Here is an 18,906-nt window from a genome sequence, read left to right as displayed (position 1 = left end):
ATACATTAGTTGCTTATTAGTTATAACCTCGTTTCCTATTTCAAAACTCATGTCTAGCATATGTAATCTTATGGAGTGGCAATTGACACTGTGTATTAATATGGAAGCCCTTGTTTATATACAAAAGGAGCAGTTTCTCATTAACTGAGGTTTAATATCCTCTGAGAATAAAGCTCTCTACTATAACCAGGTATAGTTAAGGTTTTTCAATGGCTAACAGGTAAAAGACATTTTCAAGAACTTCCTGTCAACATAATAACATGCTGGATTGATTTTATTTAAACAAAATTCCAATAATTTAGATAATTATTTTTCACAAACATGGTATCAAGAGTTTGGTAACCATTGGAAGACCTTGGTATTTCTTCAGGTATCAAAGTTTTCAAATCTTCTTTAAAAGGTTATGGAATAGGTATGGCAAAATTTTTTAACAAGTCTGAGGGACTGCTATTCTCCAGCTAATGTACTAACATAAAAAATATACATAAATTTCACTTACATTTGATTCTTTGCTGCTTGCCTCTGCGCTTTTCTTTCTTTCCTTTTCTGATCAGGTGGTTTAGCAAAAACAATCTCAATACTTTCTCCCTCCAAGTCTTTGCCATTCATTTCTTCCATAGCCTTAAAAAATAAGGTTTTGATCAATATTAAAATAAGTCTTTCAAGATGATTTAACCACCTACCATTAATGAAAGATGAATTAAGTTACTAAGTTCCAATTTTATTCACAGCTCTAACTCTTCAACTATTTTTTAGCCTTATCAAATAAACTAAGGTTATAAAATAAGTTAGCAGACTAGGGGTGGTGCAAGCAATTAACTTCCTCAGCTGCTCATCAAAAAACTTTTGAGCACCCTAAGGTGTCTAGAAACAAAAGCCTGCCCTATCTACTTCTGAGAAAGACCAGCAAATGGAAACCCTATGGAGCACAGCTCTTACTGAGACCCAGGAGACAAAAGTGACTTGGTAGCCAGCTTATAAAGAGAGCTTAGCGTGTCTGGATGTTTTCTGTTTCCATCCACTTTTAAAATATTGATTCTAAGATGACAAAATAAATGTATTTAGATGCCTGTAATTTCCCACATATTTACCTTGACAGCACCATCTCGCTCATCAAAATGAATGAAAGCATAATCTTTTAGTTTCTTTACTCGTTCCAGTTTCCCAAATTGACTAAATGCTTTTTCTAAAATCTCTTCTGTTACAGTATTGGCAAGGTTGCGTACAAACAAAACTTTTACCTGAAATTAAAAAGCAGAAACTGAATATTTCCAACGACTCATTTCAACAAATCAGACTTCTTCACCTTCTCCCCTACATCTTATAAAGGGGAACTACAACCCATCAAAATATTATCAAGGGACTAGGTCCTTACTAGAAGCCCTAATAGCACAGTAAGATAAGGATTGGGCAGATAATTTAAAGGTAGATGGTGCAGCCCACTAGCTGCTCTTGGGAGATGAGGTAGTCTGCTCCCACAAAGATTACAGCCTGCAAAACTATGGGTGTTATTCTATTCTAGCCTTTAGTTCCATTATGAATCTGAACCACAACACAACAGTAATGTATGCTTGGTAGTTTTTAGTAAATTAGTGATTATGGGAAGGATTGTTTCCTAACCATGTGAATGCCACATCTTTTCAGATAGCTAGTTAAATTTTAACCCATAACAGAAGTTCGCAAATTAAATCTGTAACAATAGTGGGCACAAAATATTGGCATGATAAATTTTCTTTCGATCACGAAATCTCCTCAAAGCACAATTACAATTGTGCTTTTGGCTAAGAAACACTATCATGCCCCTCCTAAATACTTAAAATAACTGAATTAACTAAAGTGTCAAGCCAAATGAGATCAGAAGAAATAAATCCTTTTAACAATATTCATAGTAATCCTGGTTGTTCACACTCCCCTTATTTAACTGGTGATGTTTGACACCCAACTTATAACCACTAAAAGGGGATGTTTAAAGAGAAAGACAAAAGGTAGAACAAACTGCAAACAGCACTAGTGAAAATGTTGACTCAAGAGATGTTTGTTCTCACAGGGTGTCTCAACTGACTGCTGAAGCAGGGTACCTAATAATAGCTAAACCTTTTAACTGTAGCAGCTCAGCTAAGGCCACTATTTTTAGGACTAGAACTTTTATACAAAAGCATGCTCGCTCACTACTGACACCATTCTCACAAACAAATGCTCTTAAAATCTATATAAAAATGCGATCAAAACGTAGGCTATTTAATCACAAGATTTCACAAGCATAGCTAAATATTCGAGAATAAATCTCTACACATTCACTTTCCAAGTACATGGTATTTCTGGCACGTGGCTCTAATTCTTTAGTGAAGAGCACTTCTCCCACCTTCAAATATACAGTTTGTAAAAAAAAACAATAACAATTTTCCTAAGTTTTTCCTCCATCTCTTCGAGTCATTCTACTGCTCCCTCAAATATTTTACCTGATTATTACGCCTTACCTTTGCCATAACCTCAGGATCAGGATCTTCTATAGGATCAGCCCATTCAACAGTTCCAACATTTCCCCAGACTTTGACTTTACCACTCATTAACCTACGCCGTGCCTGAGCAGCTGTTTTGTGATCTTCATATTCAAGAAAGCAAAAGCCTCTGTTCTTTTTCTTGTCGTCCGGTTGATGGTATAAAATGACATCTGTAAGGCCCTCTGAAAATAAATAACCATTCCAAGGAAATTAGTTGAAACGAAGAATTTATTCTTCTAAGATACTACCTCATTATCAAAATTAAGACCAATTTCTTTTCTTCAATGACCGCCTCTATTTATACAAGGGACTTTATAAAGCGGGTCCAGATTATTTACGTGGACCCATATTACTCTTTTATCAATATATAATTAATGTATCTTACACCATGAAGCTTTCCCAACAAAGATCCTATGGGGAAAAAATGATTTTTAATTAATCTAAGGTCTATTTTATTTGGCTTCCATTAATCAAATCATGAAGCTCAACAAAAATCCTTATCTAATTGTTTCAGGAAAACAGCATTCGAATTCAAATCATATTGCCCAACATCTTTAAAACTTATTATGCAGATAAACACTAATTTTTTTAATCCTACTTTTCTAGGCTGAAATAACCATATTAAAATGAAAATGGGAGGGGGTATATTAATTAAGAATAGCAAACGTTCTTGAACCGTGTACTAGACTGGTAATTTACCAAAAATTCTAGGTTAGATAAAAATATTTCCAACACCTAGAACCATGACAAAGAAACTGTCAAAAATGGGAAATCTGAACTAAGATCAGCACAGACTGAATTTAAACCTCAGCGCTACATTCATCAATTGTATAACCTTCAGCAAGTTATGTCTCCTCATTGTGACTGTTAGTTAACCTTAGCTCCAAATGGTGTTATCCACCTCAAAATTTCGTAGAAAGGATTCAATAAATGTAGCCTTTCAGTCACTACTTGGTAGTATGTTATAATCTTCATTGTAAGTTGTACCGACTTTCAAATAAATCCAACTTACCTGTTACTTTGCTAAATTCTTCAAGAATCTGTTCCTTGGTTTTACTTTTAGGAATAGAGCCCACAAAAAGCCTGTTGTTGGCCACAGAAATGCAGACACCAATGTGTTTTCCAGAACGAATTTCATGATTATTATACTAAAAGGGGGAAAAAAAGTGCCTTGTTTTTAAATTACTTATAATACCCCATTGTAAATGCTTATCAAACAAGATATGCAAATCCATACAAAAAAGCAAAACCTTTAACAAAATTTCAAGTCTTATCACATACTGTTTGTTGTCTTTTAAGACATAATTCACCATAAAGTACGATAGAAGGTGTATATATAGCCTAGTAGATAAATACTGACATAACACTTAACAAACATTGATGAGTCAAATGGGGATTTTGGTGGTGAATCCTCTTAGAATATAGAAAACTTGACAAAGACTCATGACTACAGACACAAGTTCAAATTTTAAGACTGTTCAATTCTAATACCTTAACCTCTAATTCATTCTATCAACTTATTACACTCAAACAAGGTAAAATGATTCCATTCCAATAGCACATTCTGCCTGCTTAATTAACAAACTTCTCAATCAGCGTTCCCATCTCCCTCTTGAGAAGGTGCACTAAATGAGAATCTAGCTTCATTAATTTTTAAGCCTAAAAGAAGAGCATCTTATTATGAATCTGCTCCAGTCCCATTTCATTTTCAACATGACTACAAATTAAGTTATGAACAAGAGAGACAATAGTGGTGGTGCTGTGGACTAGGCACTAACTGCAGAGTCTCGGTGGTTCAAACCTACCAGCCTATCTCCACAGCAGGTAAGATGAAGCTGTCCGCTCCTTTAAAGTTTTAAGCCCTTTAATAGGGTCGCTCTTTATAAACCCTCTAATAGGGTCACTCTGTTTTGGAATCAACTGGATGGCAGTGGGATTTTTAATATATATACATATATATAGATGGCAGCCACAGTAGCAATAATTCTCCAGCCATCTGCTTTCCAGGTGCCCTATAATCTATTTTGTATGTATATACAACTGGAGCTATACAAACAAAAATACAAAATTACCCTGCACTGATTATTCCCACTCTCACAGCTATAAAAGGTATAACAGAGGAAAACATAACAACACCAGAAACAGTCCTCAATTCCTCCCATCTGCTTTCTCTACTTTAGTATTATTATACTGTCAAATACTAAGTTCAAACATCTAGCTCCATTCAAAACAGTTTCACATTTACTTCCCCACTGACTCAGCTTCTGGTTACAATCAAATTACTGGCTATATATTAACTAATGCTAGACTCATCCCCATTTCTCTACATTTACACCAGAGATGCAAACAATAAATGTATTTATACACACACTCACAAAGAGGTATGTGATCCTAAATTTTCAGAAACCCCCAAGTCTTACAAAGGTAAAAAATTAAATTTTAAAATGTCCTGTGATAACACAGACCAACAGTTCTGAACAGGAGCCCCAAAGGAGGGAGAGTATACTGGAAATCTAGTAGGCAGAGGACAGATTCTTCCACGTATCAAAAAAACACACAGGTCTGATGACCAACAATTAATCATCCAATCTGAAATTTCAGTAGTGTGAAAGTTGAGAAATCGGCCATAGACTGTTTTCGCAAAGAATTTATGTACACCGGGACTTCATATAGTTGAGAAAAAAATTTTTTTCATCCTATTTTTCTATGAACTTTCTGAAGTCCTTTATATGTGACCTATAAGGAATAAATGAACTCCCATATGAATTTAAGATACCCCAGGAATAAAGTAATCATTTCGGGCATCTTATAACTGGAAATAACTATTTCCTTAATCAATGCTTACGAGTATGTATTTAGATGTATGAGGAGGCTTCAAAAGTTTGTGGAAAATTCCTTTTCATTTATAAAGTTTTTGAAGCCTGTGCATTTGGAGTTCATGCGTATACCTGATTTACTTAATGTTTCTAATTCTTTAATAATTAATACCAATCTACCACCTAAGATCCAAAATAAGCTCTTTCAGCAGTTGGATTAAGGTGAATTAGATGGTTGGGAATGTATATATATAAAAAAACTATTAACTGTATTTTTTAAAAAGTCCTGAGAGTTAATGGCGCTTCTACTTAACAGTAGTAAGAATACCACAAAAGCTAAAATGCCATAGGACATTACGCTGTATCAAAATAAAACAAAGATTAAAAAGGTGAAAAAGTCTTTCCAATGCTAGGAAGGTGGGCCTAGATGTTAAAAAATTAAGTTTTAGAAATCCATCTTTCTGGTTAAGAGCCATAACTGATGAGATTAAGCAAAAAAGATTAACTTCCAACATCTATACAGCTTCAGTATTTAAGAATACCAAAATAATTTTATAATCTGTAATATTCTTAACACAAGGCTCAAAAATTTATTCTCCCTTCATAGTATATGAAAAAATCGCTACAAATTCCACAATCTTAGAGATTTAGAATCTGATCCAGAAAAGGTTGTTCATTCCTAACATTTCTAATAGTTGCAATAAGCACTATTCCCCACAATCCTGTCACTTCACTTTTAAGCACTCATTAAGTTCCTATTTTTCATTTGTTTGCTTGCTTGCTTGTTTTGTTTTTTCAAACTGAGCCAAAATTTACATCCCTAAAAATCCTACCAGATCTCTATTTCTACCTTTTGCAGGACAAAAAAATAAATAAATCTACTTTCTCTCCCAAACTGACAGTACTTCTTATACTTCCACTCACTTGTCTATGTTTGCCTAATTATTCCCTCACAGGCATAAGCAAATTATGGTGTCTCCAAAGAAGTGTCCCTAACGCAAAGAGTGACATTCCCAACATAAGTATTATAGATGTAGACATTACTAAGGAAAACCCACTAGACACTTGTTGATCTACTTCTAGACTGCATGCCGTACTGCATATAGTCCATATATTTAGCTTATTTGGCAATCATATCATGCTGGTTCACACTCAGCTTATAATTCACTTGTTAAATTGATTGTGTACAGAACTCAACATTTGTCCTAACTCAATTCCAGCAAGCTGAATGTGAACCATCTTCCCCTTCCCCTTTTAGATCCTGATTTTTTCACAATTATCTCATGCACCTTCCAATCACCAAATTCCTAAAGAACTGTCCAACAGTGTCCGCATTCAAGTCACTGACATAAAGTGGAACAGAAAGAGCCTGTAGTATATCACTGATAGGCTATAATTTACCAATTCATCTTTGACCTTTCTTCATCCTATTGCTGACATTCTCTTGGGTCTTTTGTTCTTGTTCTTGTCAAGTATCCTACATTCTTCTGTCATTAACACCATGCCCCCAACAGGAAGTCTCTAAACTTAAATTTTTAACTCCTACTCACACCTAGCATTGTTTCCATTCAATTTATCTATTTTCTTCACTGCCTCACTCAACCCTACATGGCAATGCATTTAAATCCTTTTTACTTTGCATCAGTTGCTTACAATTTTTATTGTAGTTAGGTTCATAAGTCCTATAAATTCACCACCACTGGTCCCTACTAAATCAAAAAGTGCATGGAAAAATTTTATTAAAGTCAAGGATTTCTTCCATGCACTTTAAAAAACCATTCAGTAGTCATGTATGTGTTAACAGGTACTAACAGCAATTTCAGCAGGTTATTTCCATTATACAGAGCTATCACAGGCACAGCTGCACCACTGGCTCTCGGCTGAAATACCAATAGTACACAACAAAAATGCATAAACACCTTGCTCCCGATCTTAAAGGCAACTAACAATCAGACATACTCAGGCAAGTCAAAAAATACTGCCTTAAAAAAAAAAATCACAGAAACCTTTATTAAGCAAAAGTATCAAACTCTGAGTATCAAAATATTTGATTTTCAATATATCTTCCGATCTAATCTAGTCTATACAGTACTGAAGGCAGTGTTTCCACCTCTTTAATTCCCAAGAACTCTATGCTCTTTGAGTCACACCAAGTCAAATCAACTTGGAGAAATTTAATTTGAATTCTTTTTAAAATGTTGGGTTTGGGGCAACATCGAGATTGTAGGGTAGATGGGGTAAGGTTTCCCAAGGAAAGTTTCCTCAGACAGCCCATGCTACTTTCAAAGAAATTGGAATCCATGTAGCAATACTTTTTTATTTACCCTTGTATTTGCCAAATAATGCCCAAGAAGGAGGGGGGCAACCTCATCACCTGTTAATCCCCAATAAGTTTACCTCATGATAGCACAAAATAATTACAAACAGAAGCTTTGTAGCTTACAAATAGCAAAATGGGACTTGGAGCTACATAAACTTAAAACCAGACCAAGCCAACTGCCATCAAGTCAATTCCGACTCACAGGAGCCCTAGAGGACAGAGCAGAACTGCCCCTTTGGGTGTTCCGAGGCTGTCAATCTTTCGCAGAGCAGAAAACCTCATCTTTTTCCTGCAAAGAGATTGGTGGAGACAAATTGCTGACCTGACAGCTAGCATCCAAAGAACTAGATAGGAATGTTAGAAATTCTTGTGTCATAAATAGATGTACCAGATGGTGGTACTCAGCCAGCCACTTACTCAGCATCTACTATGCAATGGCAGTGTTCTATACACGTTGGAGATACAAAGCAGAATGGGAGATAGCTCATAGTATGACTGGAAGAGATAAGCAATCAATGTACACAGTCAAGAATCAAGTAAATCTTAGCTTTCTTTTCTAATTGTGTTCCATCATGATTCCTGTAGGGTGGACCACTGAAACTCAGAAAAAACCTAAGAATACCTGACTGGTAACACTAATGGGAAGACATGCTTGAAAAAAACAAACAGCAGGAAAAAGCTGAGATGGACACAAAGTTTATTTTTTGGTGGAAGGGTGAGGAGAAAGGTAAGCAAGAGATGAATCAGATATGCCCTCCTTTGAAGGCCATTAGTTTCAGCATGGAAAATGGAACCAGATCCAAGCTGGTAAGTGGTAAACTATAAAGAAATGGATACTCAGATGGACTGTCAGTAATCTAGCATGGTAGCAATGAAGATGGTAATGTGGTAATATGTCAAAAGATTTTGTAAAACATACTTCCTGAGCTCCTTTTGTCACTATCCTGAAACCACCATAAAGCTTTAAATTTTTTAAATTAAAAAGAAAAATCAGACAACTTGGTGACATTTATTTCATATTGCTGGCTTAAAGTACACCTAGTTAACAATAGAAGCAAACAATAGAAGATGTGGTGCAAATGGTTAAATACTCGGCTACTAACCGAAAGGCCGCAGTTCGAATCCACCCAGAGGCAGGCACCTCAGAAGAAAATCCGGGCAATTTATTTCCAAAAGGTCACAGCCACTGAAAACCCTATGGATCACAGTTCTACTCTGAAACACATGGGGTTGCCATGAGTCAGAATCAACTCAAAAGCAACTGGTTTGATTTGGTTTTATAGTTTTCAATAAGCACTCAAGCTAAACAAACCTGATAGCAAACTAAGGTACATGCCTGGGCATGTCATTCTAGCTTTTTTGCTCATCTGCAGAATAAAGGCAATTCCACTTACCTTGAAGGGATGTAATGGCATTTTAAAACAATAATGTAGAACTTAGCACAAGTCTTGTCCTTTAACACAAGCACTTGAATGGCGCTGTCTTTAACAAATCTAGAAATTACTTCCTAGGCTTAATATAATTTTAACGTTGAAGTTTTTTAATGTCCCAAAATACCAGGCAAATATTTGCTGAAGACAGGGTCACTTAAGTTTAGTTGCCTTAATTTCATGCTTCTTCAGCTGATAACCCCAATTAATCCATTTTTATAGGTAATTAAAATCTAAATCCAATCTGAATGTTTAATACAATCTGTTTAATGTAGAGCAAATTTTTTCGCTACATCAGAAGGTGCTTCAATCTTCTGCTCTATAAATACTGCAAAATAAGCCTTCTATAGTAACCCTTCCAACTTTCTTATATAAAAATTCACCTCGGATAGAACTATACAAAAGATATTCTAAAATGTGCTTCAAAAATGCTCCCTTGAAAGAAATGCCCTGAACACTATAGGGAGGATACTCAATTCCACAAATACAAAGTAGTAAAACACACCAAAAAAATCAACTTGAGTTTTTTATTTCCTCAAGAACCTAGCCCGTTAACACTGTATTAAAGACTAATCTCCCAATCCCATTATCACCATAAGCCTAGTCAGTCAGAGTAATACCACCAGTAGTTCTGAAACTGATTCTGCCAAAATAAAGTATAATCTGAAAACAATACTGCTACTTTCAAGATACCACATATGCTATTACCACTGGGACTATCTTTTAAAAATCCACCACCAAACAAAGCCTCCTGTTTATCAGGTACTAAAAAAACTACCATACATACTCGAGTATAAACTGAATTTTTCAGCACATTTTTAATGCAGTTTTTGTGGTAAAATTAGGTGCCTCAGTGCATGGGTTTGGATTTGTGGCAGGTCCGGTCCCCTGGGCCTCTCACAGTGTCCCATGCCAAAGCAAACTGTCACCCTGAACCATTGCCTGGCTTTACCCGGTGGGCTTAAGGCACTGAAGCGGGTTGCACAGTGAAAAATAAATAAATAAATATTAAATACATGGGGAAAAGAAAGTCTTTTCAACAAATGTGCTGGGAAAATTGGATCTCCACCTGAGAAAGAATGAAACATGACTATATATCTCACCATATAAAAAAATGAACCAAGATAGTCTAAAGGCTTAAATATAAACCCTAGAACTATAATGATCATCAATTTTTTAAAAAGGGGGGGGCAAACTTAAGAGCCCAAATACAAGGTATTAAAAACACACTACCAAAAAAAATTAAAAATGAAATAAAAAAATTTTTGAAAACACTACCAAACATAAAATAAAAAATAATTAGGTGCCTTGGCGGATATTCAGGATCGGCTTATACTCAAGTATATACAGTAAGCCCCTAGAAATAGGTTCAGGTCACAACAGAGACATTTTTTAAAAAAAGAATTAGTCCCTAGACCAATTAAGAGGCTGTTTATTTATCTATAAAGTTTCAGCATTAGTTAAAAAACTATGTTACTAAGATTAAAACCCTAAGCAGCCTATTACAATTTTGGTTTTCCAGATAATTTATAAACCACAGCAATTGCCCAAACTTAAACATATTTCCTAATGTGTACTTGCAGTCATTCAAAATCACTGTTACAAGAATATACAGCAACTTTGATTATTGATCTATAATTACCATGATTCTAGAATTTAGAAATAATTCCAACAACCTACTGTTGTTCTGAGAATTTAGTGGCTTACAAATGTCAGTTTAATGTTTCCTTTTAAAAGTGTTAATACACAAGTCATTATTTATAAAACTAAATATTCATTAAACAGAATACCTAAGAGTCCGACCTCACTGACTACATAGTAAGATAGTCCATTAACTTCCATATTTTCATTTCCACATCAAAACTTATCATTATTTGATTGTAACTTTAGTCAAGTGTATTTTTTATAGGATATTAAACTAGATGTTTTCTAAAACACCTTTCTCAATCTCTAAGAGCTCTTAATCTGAATTGCTGAATCTAAAGTTTGACACACCTCAAATTTTAAAGAGCTGCACTCCCTAAAAGAGGAAGCATTAGCCATGATTTAAAAAGAAACACCAAAACTTCGAAATTCCTATTCACTTAAGCATAATTTTCCATGTCAAACCTTTCCATCATCCAATTCCACATACCAACACAGAAATTCATGCAACACAGAACAGCAAGATAAACTACCCTTTCATTTTTATCTCCTTCGGGTTTGCCTTAAAATGAAGTGATAGATCTGATGGCGAGAAAGGAGTTAAAATCAGTCTTGAGGTTTTAAATTTGAGGCAGATAAGCAAAATGACTACATATATGCTTTAATGAATTATCTATAAAGGCCCCTTCTGTTATGTTTTTTTGGTATATTTCACAGGTTGAAATTGGCATCCTCAACAATAATAGAGAAACCACTTGAATGAAAATTCATTTAAAGGGAATCTAATTAATTTACATTAAATTAAGCCATAATTAGAAACATTAATAATCTCTTTTTTAAATGTGGGATATTTTAACCTAGGCCACTCGCTACAAAAACTATTTCATTAACCAAAAATATATAATCTGTAAGTCTTTAAGACTTTTAAAGAAAAGGGATGTGCACAGAAACTATTAAGAGCCCTAGCTGTCACTTTCTTACATTTTTTCATATCTATAAATTAAAATCACCAAGCCCGATATTTCATTGAATGCTAGGATTTCTACCCCACTTTCTTCTTGATCCTGAGTATATGTGTGCTTAGACAACATGTTATGACACTAACTTGTCAGCACTTCAAGAGTTCTGGTTAACCTTCAAGCACAATAAGGGGAAAAACAGCATAAACAACAAATATGAAAATTGAAAAGGAAAAACCTTACCAGTTTAACAGCCTCCTGAGCTGCTTCTTTTGTACAAAAAGTGACAAACGCATAACCTCTATTGAGACCAGTAAGAGGATCCATCATTAAACGAAGATCCCATATAGGCCCAGCTTTCTCAAACAGTGGAACAAGCTCATCCTCAAATAAATCTCTTGGGATCTTCCCCACAAATATCTGTAAATCAAAATAATATGAAGTAAAAACCATGGAAATTTTAAGTAGACACTTGTGCATTAACTACAAAAGGTACAAATTTTATTTTCTTTACCTCAGTGCCAACAGAAGGCTGCTGACCTGAATAAACGGAATCTGGAGGCGGTCCCCCATACTTCCTCTGTCCAGTGGTCACATCAAGTGTGTAGCCTGTTCTTTCCAAGAGTGCCTTGAAAAATTCATCTGTCGTTAATACATTTTTTAATTCACAAGACCATATGCATGCAGTTAGTAGTTCAAGTCAATCTTGTTCAAATCTTCCCAATTAGTTTTGGCAACATTCCCCATAAATAGATCTCTAGTGCCTAGTAAAAAAAATTAAAACCATCAACAATTTTGAAGGTAGGGTCTAGTACTGCCACGTCTCCTAAAAAACATTCCCATCTAATTTGGTGTTTAGATCTCTTCAGAGTAGCACTCCTCCTCTTCAGGAAGGAGCTAAATAAATAACTTCTTTCACATCTAAATTTATAACCCACTAAGCACCAAGTATTCCATTCATAGGTACACACCCCATTCAAAGCATTTTATCAACATTAAACTTCATAGAAATTACACTTACTACACTAAATCTCAAACTCTAAAATAGAACATATTCTGTCAATATGCAAAAAATAACATGTTTCACAAAACATCATGGTTTAGTCCAAAAGACAGTCAAAAGGTTTAAAAACATTCCAAAATTTTAAGGGATTTAACTTCAATATTTGAGCCTCCTAAAGGTGAATTTATAAAATGTATACAACTCATATTTACAAAGTAAATTATGATTATCCCTTCATCTCTTCTTATAAGCAAGGGAAAGTACTAGAAAGAAGTAGTTCACCAGGTTATGCCTGGTAATGTGTTTTCCTAACATTACGTCAAATCCTATGGAGCAATTCTATTCTATAGGGCATAGGGTCAACACGAGTCAGGCTCAATGACAGTTAACAATCAAATACCTAGCTGATAAATTTTGAAATAAAAGACTCACTAACCCAAATCACATAACAAAACTTATAAAAATTTTTAAAAATTTGGGTCACCCTAGCCTTAAAAATGAAAGTGACTACAGTATTTCCCACTAACACCAAAGAATATTGTGGGGACCCGGGGAAGGGTACACAAATGCATAAAATGTGCTTTTTATTTTTTAAAATACACTGGATATGAAGTTAACTTTTTCTGTGGCTCACTCAGTAACAATACTGAAATTCTAATCTATGACTGCCACATAAATTAAGCCAATAGTTGGATATCTTCTCAGTTTCGCCACATGTAATCTCTGTGCGGAAGAGCTTTGATTCTTTAGTCTTTACCAGATCCAAATTGACCTTTTATCAATTTCAAAAACTATTTTCAATTAATGTCTTACAGCAAGAAATTCCCTGATCTTCTATTTCCATTGTTCCACAAATTTTTGAATTCCTCATGTTATAGCTTTAAGTCAACTCCGATGCCAAGATAAATTGAAGTCCACAAAAACTAAACTTTAAACAATTCAGATAAGATTGCTTCACAAAAAAAAAAATCTCAACATAGATGAATCTAACACTTCTAACATATTACCTTCCAATCGTGTCCAGGCAATTAAAGCACCACTTACCTCTCTACCCTACATTAACTGGTTTTCTAACCCATAATCCTGGATTCATGAGCACACTGTATTAACAGTACCAAGTTAAAATGTGTATGTACTGTAACTCACCAAGTCAAAAGCTCTTGAAATCAGATTACTTTTCTACAAATAAAACCCTTCAAAATGCTCCTCTTCCCAGTTTGTTCCTTCATTTAACATTGACACACTCAATAACTAATAAAAACTAAGAAATAAACCTAATAACCATATACTAATAGTAATGGAAAGCAAAGGTGTTGTTAAAATTCTAAATTCACCTGGTGCTCAAGAACACTAAGAAGAGCTAAATGTCTATACACTACAATGGCATAACCGATCCCCTCGGAGTTTATTTCTGCTGTCAGCAACCTGGACTTGCATCTTTTCAAACTGTCTGCAATATGATGGATAGTTCTTTAAATCCTTTAAGTAGAATACCAATAACACAAACTATATTAACTTTCAACATCTTATAAACACACGTACTAATTTCACATTCAAGGACAATTTGCCAAAGCTAGGAAGTAGGTCAAAGCACTTTAAAACTGAAGGGAAAAAAAAAAAAGAAACTTAAAAGACATACCTTAATTTTTGCCTCATCTGGTCCTTTGCTAGAATCTGCTACTTTGGTCCCCTGTTTTTCTCTCTGCCTGTAAGTCTTCATGACTCCACATAAAAAGGCACTTTTGTTCTGTAAAGATATTTTCCAATAACATTGAATAAGTTCTATTGGCATATAATGAAACAAGGTATACCAAGAACTACTCAAAATAATCATTATTTTAATGCTTATTAACATTACCTGAACATGAGAGAGATCACTGTCTTTAAACTGCTGAAGAACTGCCAATGCACCGTCTTCATTGAATTCTTTTAAAGCTTCGATAGCTCTTTCATCTAAATCACTATGTGCAACTAGCCCTGTTGAAGAAAAAGAAATCATTAGTTATTCAAGTTTCAGTACTTTAGGAAACCATTTTCTACTAGAAAAGGTCATGTAGGCCAATACAGGTATACATATGCCAATGTACTAGCCCTCTTATCTACAAAATAAACACACATACTTTATCCATTTGAACTACATTCTTAAGAACCTCAACAACATTTACAAAGAATCCACTTTCATCTTGTTTGGGTCTAAGAAAGAGTTCTGAGCACTATTTCTACAGTGAAATATATAGGCTTACAAATACTAAAACCAACCAACAAAGTACCAAGCCTAACAAGTGAACCTCTACTCTTCAAATACCACTAGAAAAAATAACTACCACACGAAGAAAGCCTGGGTACAAGTCTACAATTACCAAGTTATTTAACAAGAATCCTACTATAAAAATACCCCCAAAGAAAGTCACATGGCCTGCTCCTAACATTTAGCAGCTGTTGCTAATCATATACTATCCATCCAGTCAACCAACCAGCCTTTAGCTCCTGTCCCTCCCTTTTTCCCTCCCTCTTATACACCTTAACCTGTAGTTCAAAGCTGAATTAAGCAACTATCACAAGTCAAAAACTCCAGTTCCCACACTTATTGGAAACCACAAAAAGTTGCTATTTTAGCTCAAAGCCAGAAATCCAATAGAAAAATTTCATAATGTAACTTTGCAAGTGTTAGTTCTTACCTGCAACGTAAATTTCATCTAGTTTTTCAGCAACTTTCTGTGGTAAACCAGCATCAAGCAATGTCTGAAAATTTTCTGAATGGATAACTGCAGAAGTATTATCCATGGGCTCTTCAGTACCATTTCCATTAACATGTTCTGTAGCCATGTTTCCAGAGATCTGTTCAAACGCAATAAGCAAAATTAAACTACAATCTTCAAAGAGAACAGAGGACAATAGGAGCGCTCCAATCTTTACTTTCTCTACCATTGACTACACGAGCCAGTCTGCACCTCGCTTTCTTTCCAGAGGCCTCACTTTAAAGTCACTATCGCCTGCCAAGCCAGATTTGGAGCGCAGGGCACAGAAGGTCCAATTCACCAAGATTTTCCTCAGAACTACCCTTGACTCACCTGCCAACACTCCCTAGGAAGAACCGTATTACACATGGAGCCCAATTAGCACAGGACCGCCAGCGAGCCACATGCAGCTGCGCCGCTAACAGCGTGCGGTGTGTACGTGGAGGAAGCCAAACTGGGCTTGTCCCTCTCAAAGGTAAACCCCCAAAGTGCGCGCTTTTCCCGCCTGCCGCTTATAGATCAGCAACAACAGTCTGCGAAGAACAAAGCGCTCACACAAGCTACCTTCCCACCACCCATTTTCTCCACCCTTCACCCCCGCACCCAAAAGCCCGCCCCTGACTCCGCACCCAGGGCGGCAGCCTCACCGCCGCGGCCGCCAGGAGCCCCATTAGAAACACGTGCGCTGCGCCTTCATCGGTCCCACAACTTCCTTCAACGAAAACCCACCGAGTCCCGAGCCAAGACGACCATCACCGGCTCCCGACATCAACTCGAAGTCGCCGTCGGAGCCCCCAGAAAGCAGTAACAGCAGCACAACCGGGTTCCTCCACCGCGAGGCCGCGGCGGCGCCAGGCCACAGGCTCTCCCCGCCCCCCAGCGCCGCCGTCTCCGCCGTGACACATGGCTCTCCGCCCCAAGCGCTCCCGGGGCGCTGGCGACCCCGGCGGCCCGCCCGGCCGAGACCTGACCCGCGGCGCGACCGGCAGGCCCCCACCCGTCGCCCGTCGGGGCGGCGGCGACGGTGGCGCCAGCAGTCTCACACCCGGCCGGGGTCGGCAGCGTGAAGGCGCTCCGAGCACCACCCAAGCCTACCGCGCGCCTGCCGGACAAGCCCCGTTCCTCTCCGCCCACTCCCGCGCCGCGGCGACGGCCACGACAGCACCAACTCCGCCGCCGCTCGCGGTCCGGGCGGGCCACGGGGCGGCGGAGGCGCCTCCTCCCCAGGGCGCTGCAGACAAAGCCCGAACGGCGACAGCACATGGAGGACAGAGGGAAGTGGCGGCGCGGGCTGCGGCCTACTCCCAGACAGCACCAGTCAACGTGCTCCTCTACCCCTTGGAATCCATTTTCCAGAAAAGCCGGTTTCTCCCCGAGCCGCCCTCCTCCAGCTCACTCCACAATGTCACGGAGCTCCCGTCCCAGACCCGGAGCCTGGCGGTCGTTACCTCCCCGTTGAGCTGCGGCGGAGGAATCCTGTCCGAAGGAATCGGGTTGCGGGAAACGCGTGCTCGCCGCTCCCTGTGTCCGGCGCGAGTGGAGCTGTTGTAAAATGGCGGCCGAAGCTCACGCCGCTGGCAGCAAACCCGATCCAGTTCCACTCGCCTCCGAGCGCGCTCCCGGTGCGCGCGCGCCCCCGCGTGACCCCCCCCCTTTCCCTTCCCTCCCTCGCGCGTCCGCTTCTCTCACTGCCTCAGCCCCTGCCTTCCTCCAGCTCCTCCTCTCCCCCTACCACTACACCTCCAGCCTCCGTCTGCCCTCTCCTCTCGGCCTTTCTTCTTCCTCCCCCTGCCCCTTCCCCCCACTTCCTCCGCGGCCGCTCAAACACGAGTGGCCGCCGTTCCCCTCCTCGCTCGCTCGCTCGCTGGCTCCCACCCTTGCTCGTTCTCCCGGTCCCGTCCCAGTCCCTGCCGAGCCGGCTCCTCTCTTTCTCTCTCCCGCGCTGACGTGACGACGTAGCATACGTCTCGGGACGCGCGCCCAAGAGCTCCGCCCCACGCCCTGCCACCTCCCTGGCTCCTCACCACCTGGTGGGGGGGGCGCGAGACCCCGCCCTTCCGCTCCAGCAGAGGCAGAGGGGCCGAGAGTGAATGAAAGGCCCGCCCCTTCCCCTCCCGACTCCCCCTCCCGCTCCCCTCAGGCGGCGGGGCGGGCCGGCTCAGCGTGTCCCACTCGTTCTCCTTTGTCAGGAGACAAGCATCTCCTACCCCACCCCACCCCTCCCCACCCCCACAGCAGCACCACGCGCACGCCTCCCCCACAGAGCTGCCGCCCGGAACGGGCAGAGCACCAGGCAGGGGGCGCGGGTCCCGCCCGGAGCTTCGCGGAGGGCACCCACCGGTCGGTGCGCGCCCGTCCCCCGCCCCCGGCACGGCGGCCGCGCAGCCGTTTCAGGCGGTGTCCGCGCCGCGATGTGCTCGCTCGGGAAGCTGCAGGCGCACGTGTCCCCCGGGGCGGGGCGAGGCAGACAATGGGGCCGCAGGGGAGGGGATTGGCGCCGATACGAGCGGACTCTTAAATTCGCCACCGGCCGGTAGGTCTCGGGTGTTGGAGTTGCCCGAGGAAGAACCGGTTACCCTAGGCAGACAATGGGCTCGCCGAGGAGTCGGTGCCCGCACGCCTCGCCTGCTGCACCAGAACCGTGGTCTGGGTGGGGTGGAGTGCCCGAACCTTGGGCACGAAAAGCCTGACTGCTTTTGAGGGGACCGGGTTGGCTTCAGGGAAGCTACGACGTGCTGCTCTCCTGGGGTTGACGCGAAGGCCAGATTTGGAAGCGAAACCGCCCCGTGGTGAAGGGTTGTGCAATCCATCGCTTCACTCCCTGGCCTTTTAAGCAGTTCTGGGCTTCCTCCTCGCACAGTTTGAGCAACTCCGTGCAGCACGAGCTGCGTGATTAGAGCAACGGTAAGGAAAATAGCGTGTTTCTCTTCCCAAAAACTTGGCTACTAAGATTTATGTGAAGTGACATTTCCTTTGTAACCGTTTATTAAGTACATGGAAGACAAAGCCATTTGAGTTTCCGACACGATATGGATACTAATTTTACCCATTGAGGCTGTAATAAAAAAATCATAGTACTGTCCATTAAAAGCCAGCCTTCTTTTTAAAAACTACTGGTTCTTCAAATGAGACCAATGCAATGTCAATAACCAGTGGCTAAAGAAAAAGTTAGATGAGCATTTTTCAAAGTATAAAAATTGCCTATTTGTTTTCATAGGAACCTGGAGCAAAATATAAATGACTTAACCAACCATACTAGCTAGCCTGCCTGTTGAACAAAGATCAGAGCACTCCAGATATAAAAGCATTTCATATCAAACATACACTTGATATGGTACTCAGCTCTTACAGCAAAAGGAATTTTAGTGTATATACAGTTCAAATGTCCTGAATACTGGTTTAAATGAAATATCATAAAAATACTATAAACCATAGTTCACGGGGTACCTGGTAACCAAAAGGTTGGTTGTTTGAGCCCCACCAGCCATGCTACAG

At 39.5% G+C, this 18,906-nt stretch overlaps 1 protein-coding gene and 1 non-coding gene across 5 annotated transcripts in view; one reads left to right on the top strand and one right to left on the bottom strand.

The window, feature by feature from the left end:
• The window catches only part of LOC101641033 (synaptotagmin binding cytoplasmic RNA interacting protein), a 26,659-nt gene extending 9,643 nt beyond the window's left edge, over nt 1-17,016 (bottom strand). For 2 of the 4 annotated variants that reach the window (XM_004696270.3, XM_045294297.1), the window contains exons 1-10: nt 16,860-16,942; nt 15,352-15,511; nt 14,532-14,650; nt 14,313-14,420; nt 12,185-12,298; nt 11,914-12,090; nt 3,514-3,649; nt 2,478-2,683; nt 1,092-1,241; nt 500-621 (exon numbers count right to left, since the gene is read on the bottom strand). In XM_004696270.3, the coding sequence (XP_004696327.1) occupies nt 500-621; nt 1,092-1,241; nt 2,478-2,683; nt 3,514-3,649; nt 11,914-12,090; nt 12,185-12,298; nt 14,313-14,420; nt 14,532-14,650; nt 15,352-15,499 (1,280 nt within the window). In that variant the 5' untranslated portion in view covers nt 15,500-15,511; nt 16,860-16,942. Of the gene's footprint in view, nt 1-499; nt 622-1,091; nt 1,242-2,477; nt 2,684-3,513; nt 3,650-11,913; nt 12,091-12,184; nt 12,299-14,312; nt 14,421-14,531; nt 14,651-15,351; nt 15,512-16,859 lie in introns of all 4 variants that reach the window. The other 2 variants (XM_004696268.3, XM_045294298.1) reach the window with 2 other exon arrangements.
• On the top strand, nt 9,923-10,056 carry LOC115871102. Its single transcript, XR_004047086.1, has one exon. It is a non-coding gene; the product is annotated as a small nucleolar RNA SNORA42/SNORA80 family (small nucleolar RNA).
• Nucleotides 17,017-18,906: the final 1,890 nt, after the last annotated feature.

This window comes from Echinops telfairi, unplaced genomic scaffold, assembly GCF_000313985.2.
Source record: "Echinops telfairi isolate 266 unplaced genomic scaffold, ASM31398v2 ScPeMD7_3533;HRSCAF=4204_0, whole genome shotgun sequence".
NCBI lineage: Eukaryota > Metazoa > Chordata > Mammalia > Afrosoricida > Tenrecidae > Echinops > Echinops telfairi.
Note: the sequence above shows the minus strand (reverse complement) of the source record. Positions and strands in the feature narration are given on the sequence as shown.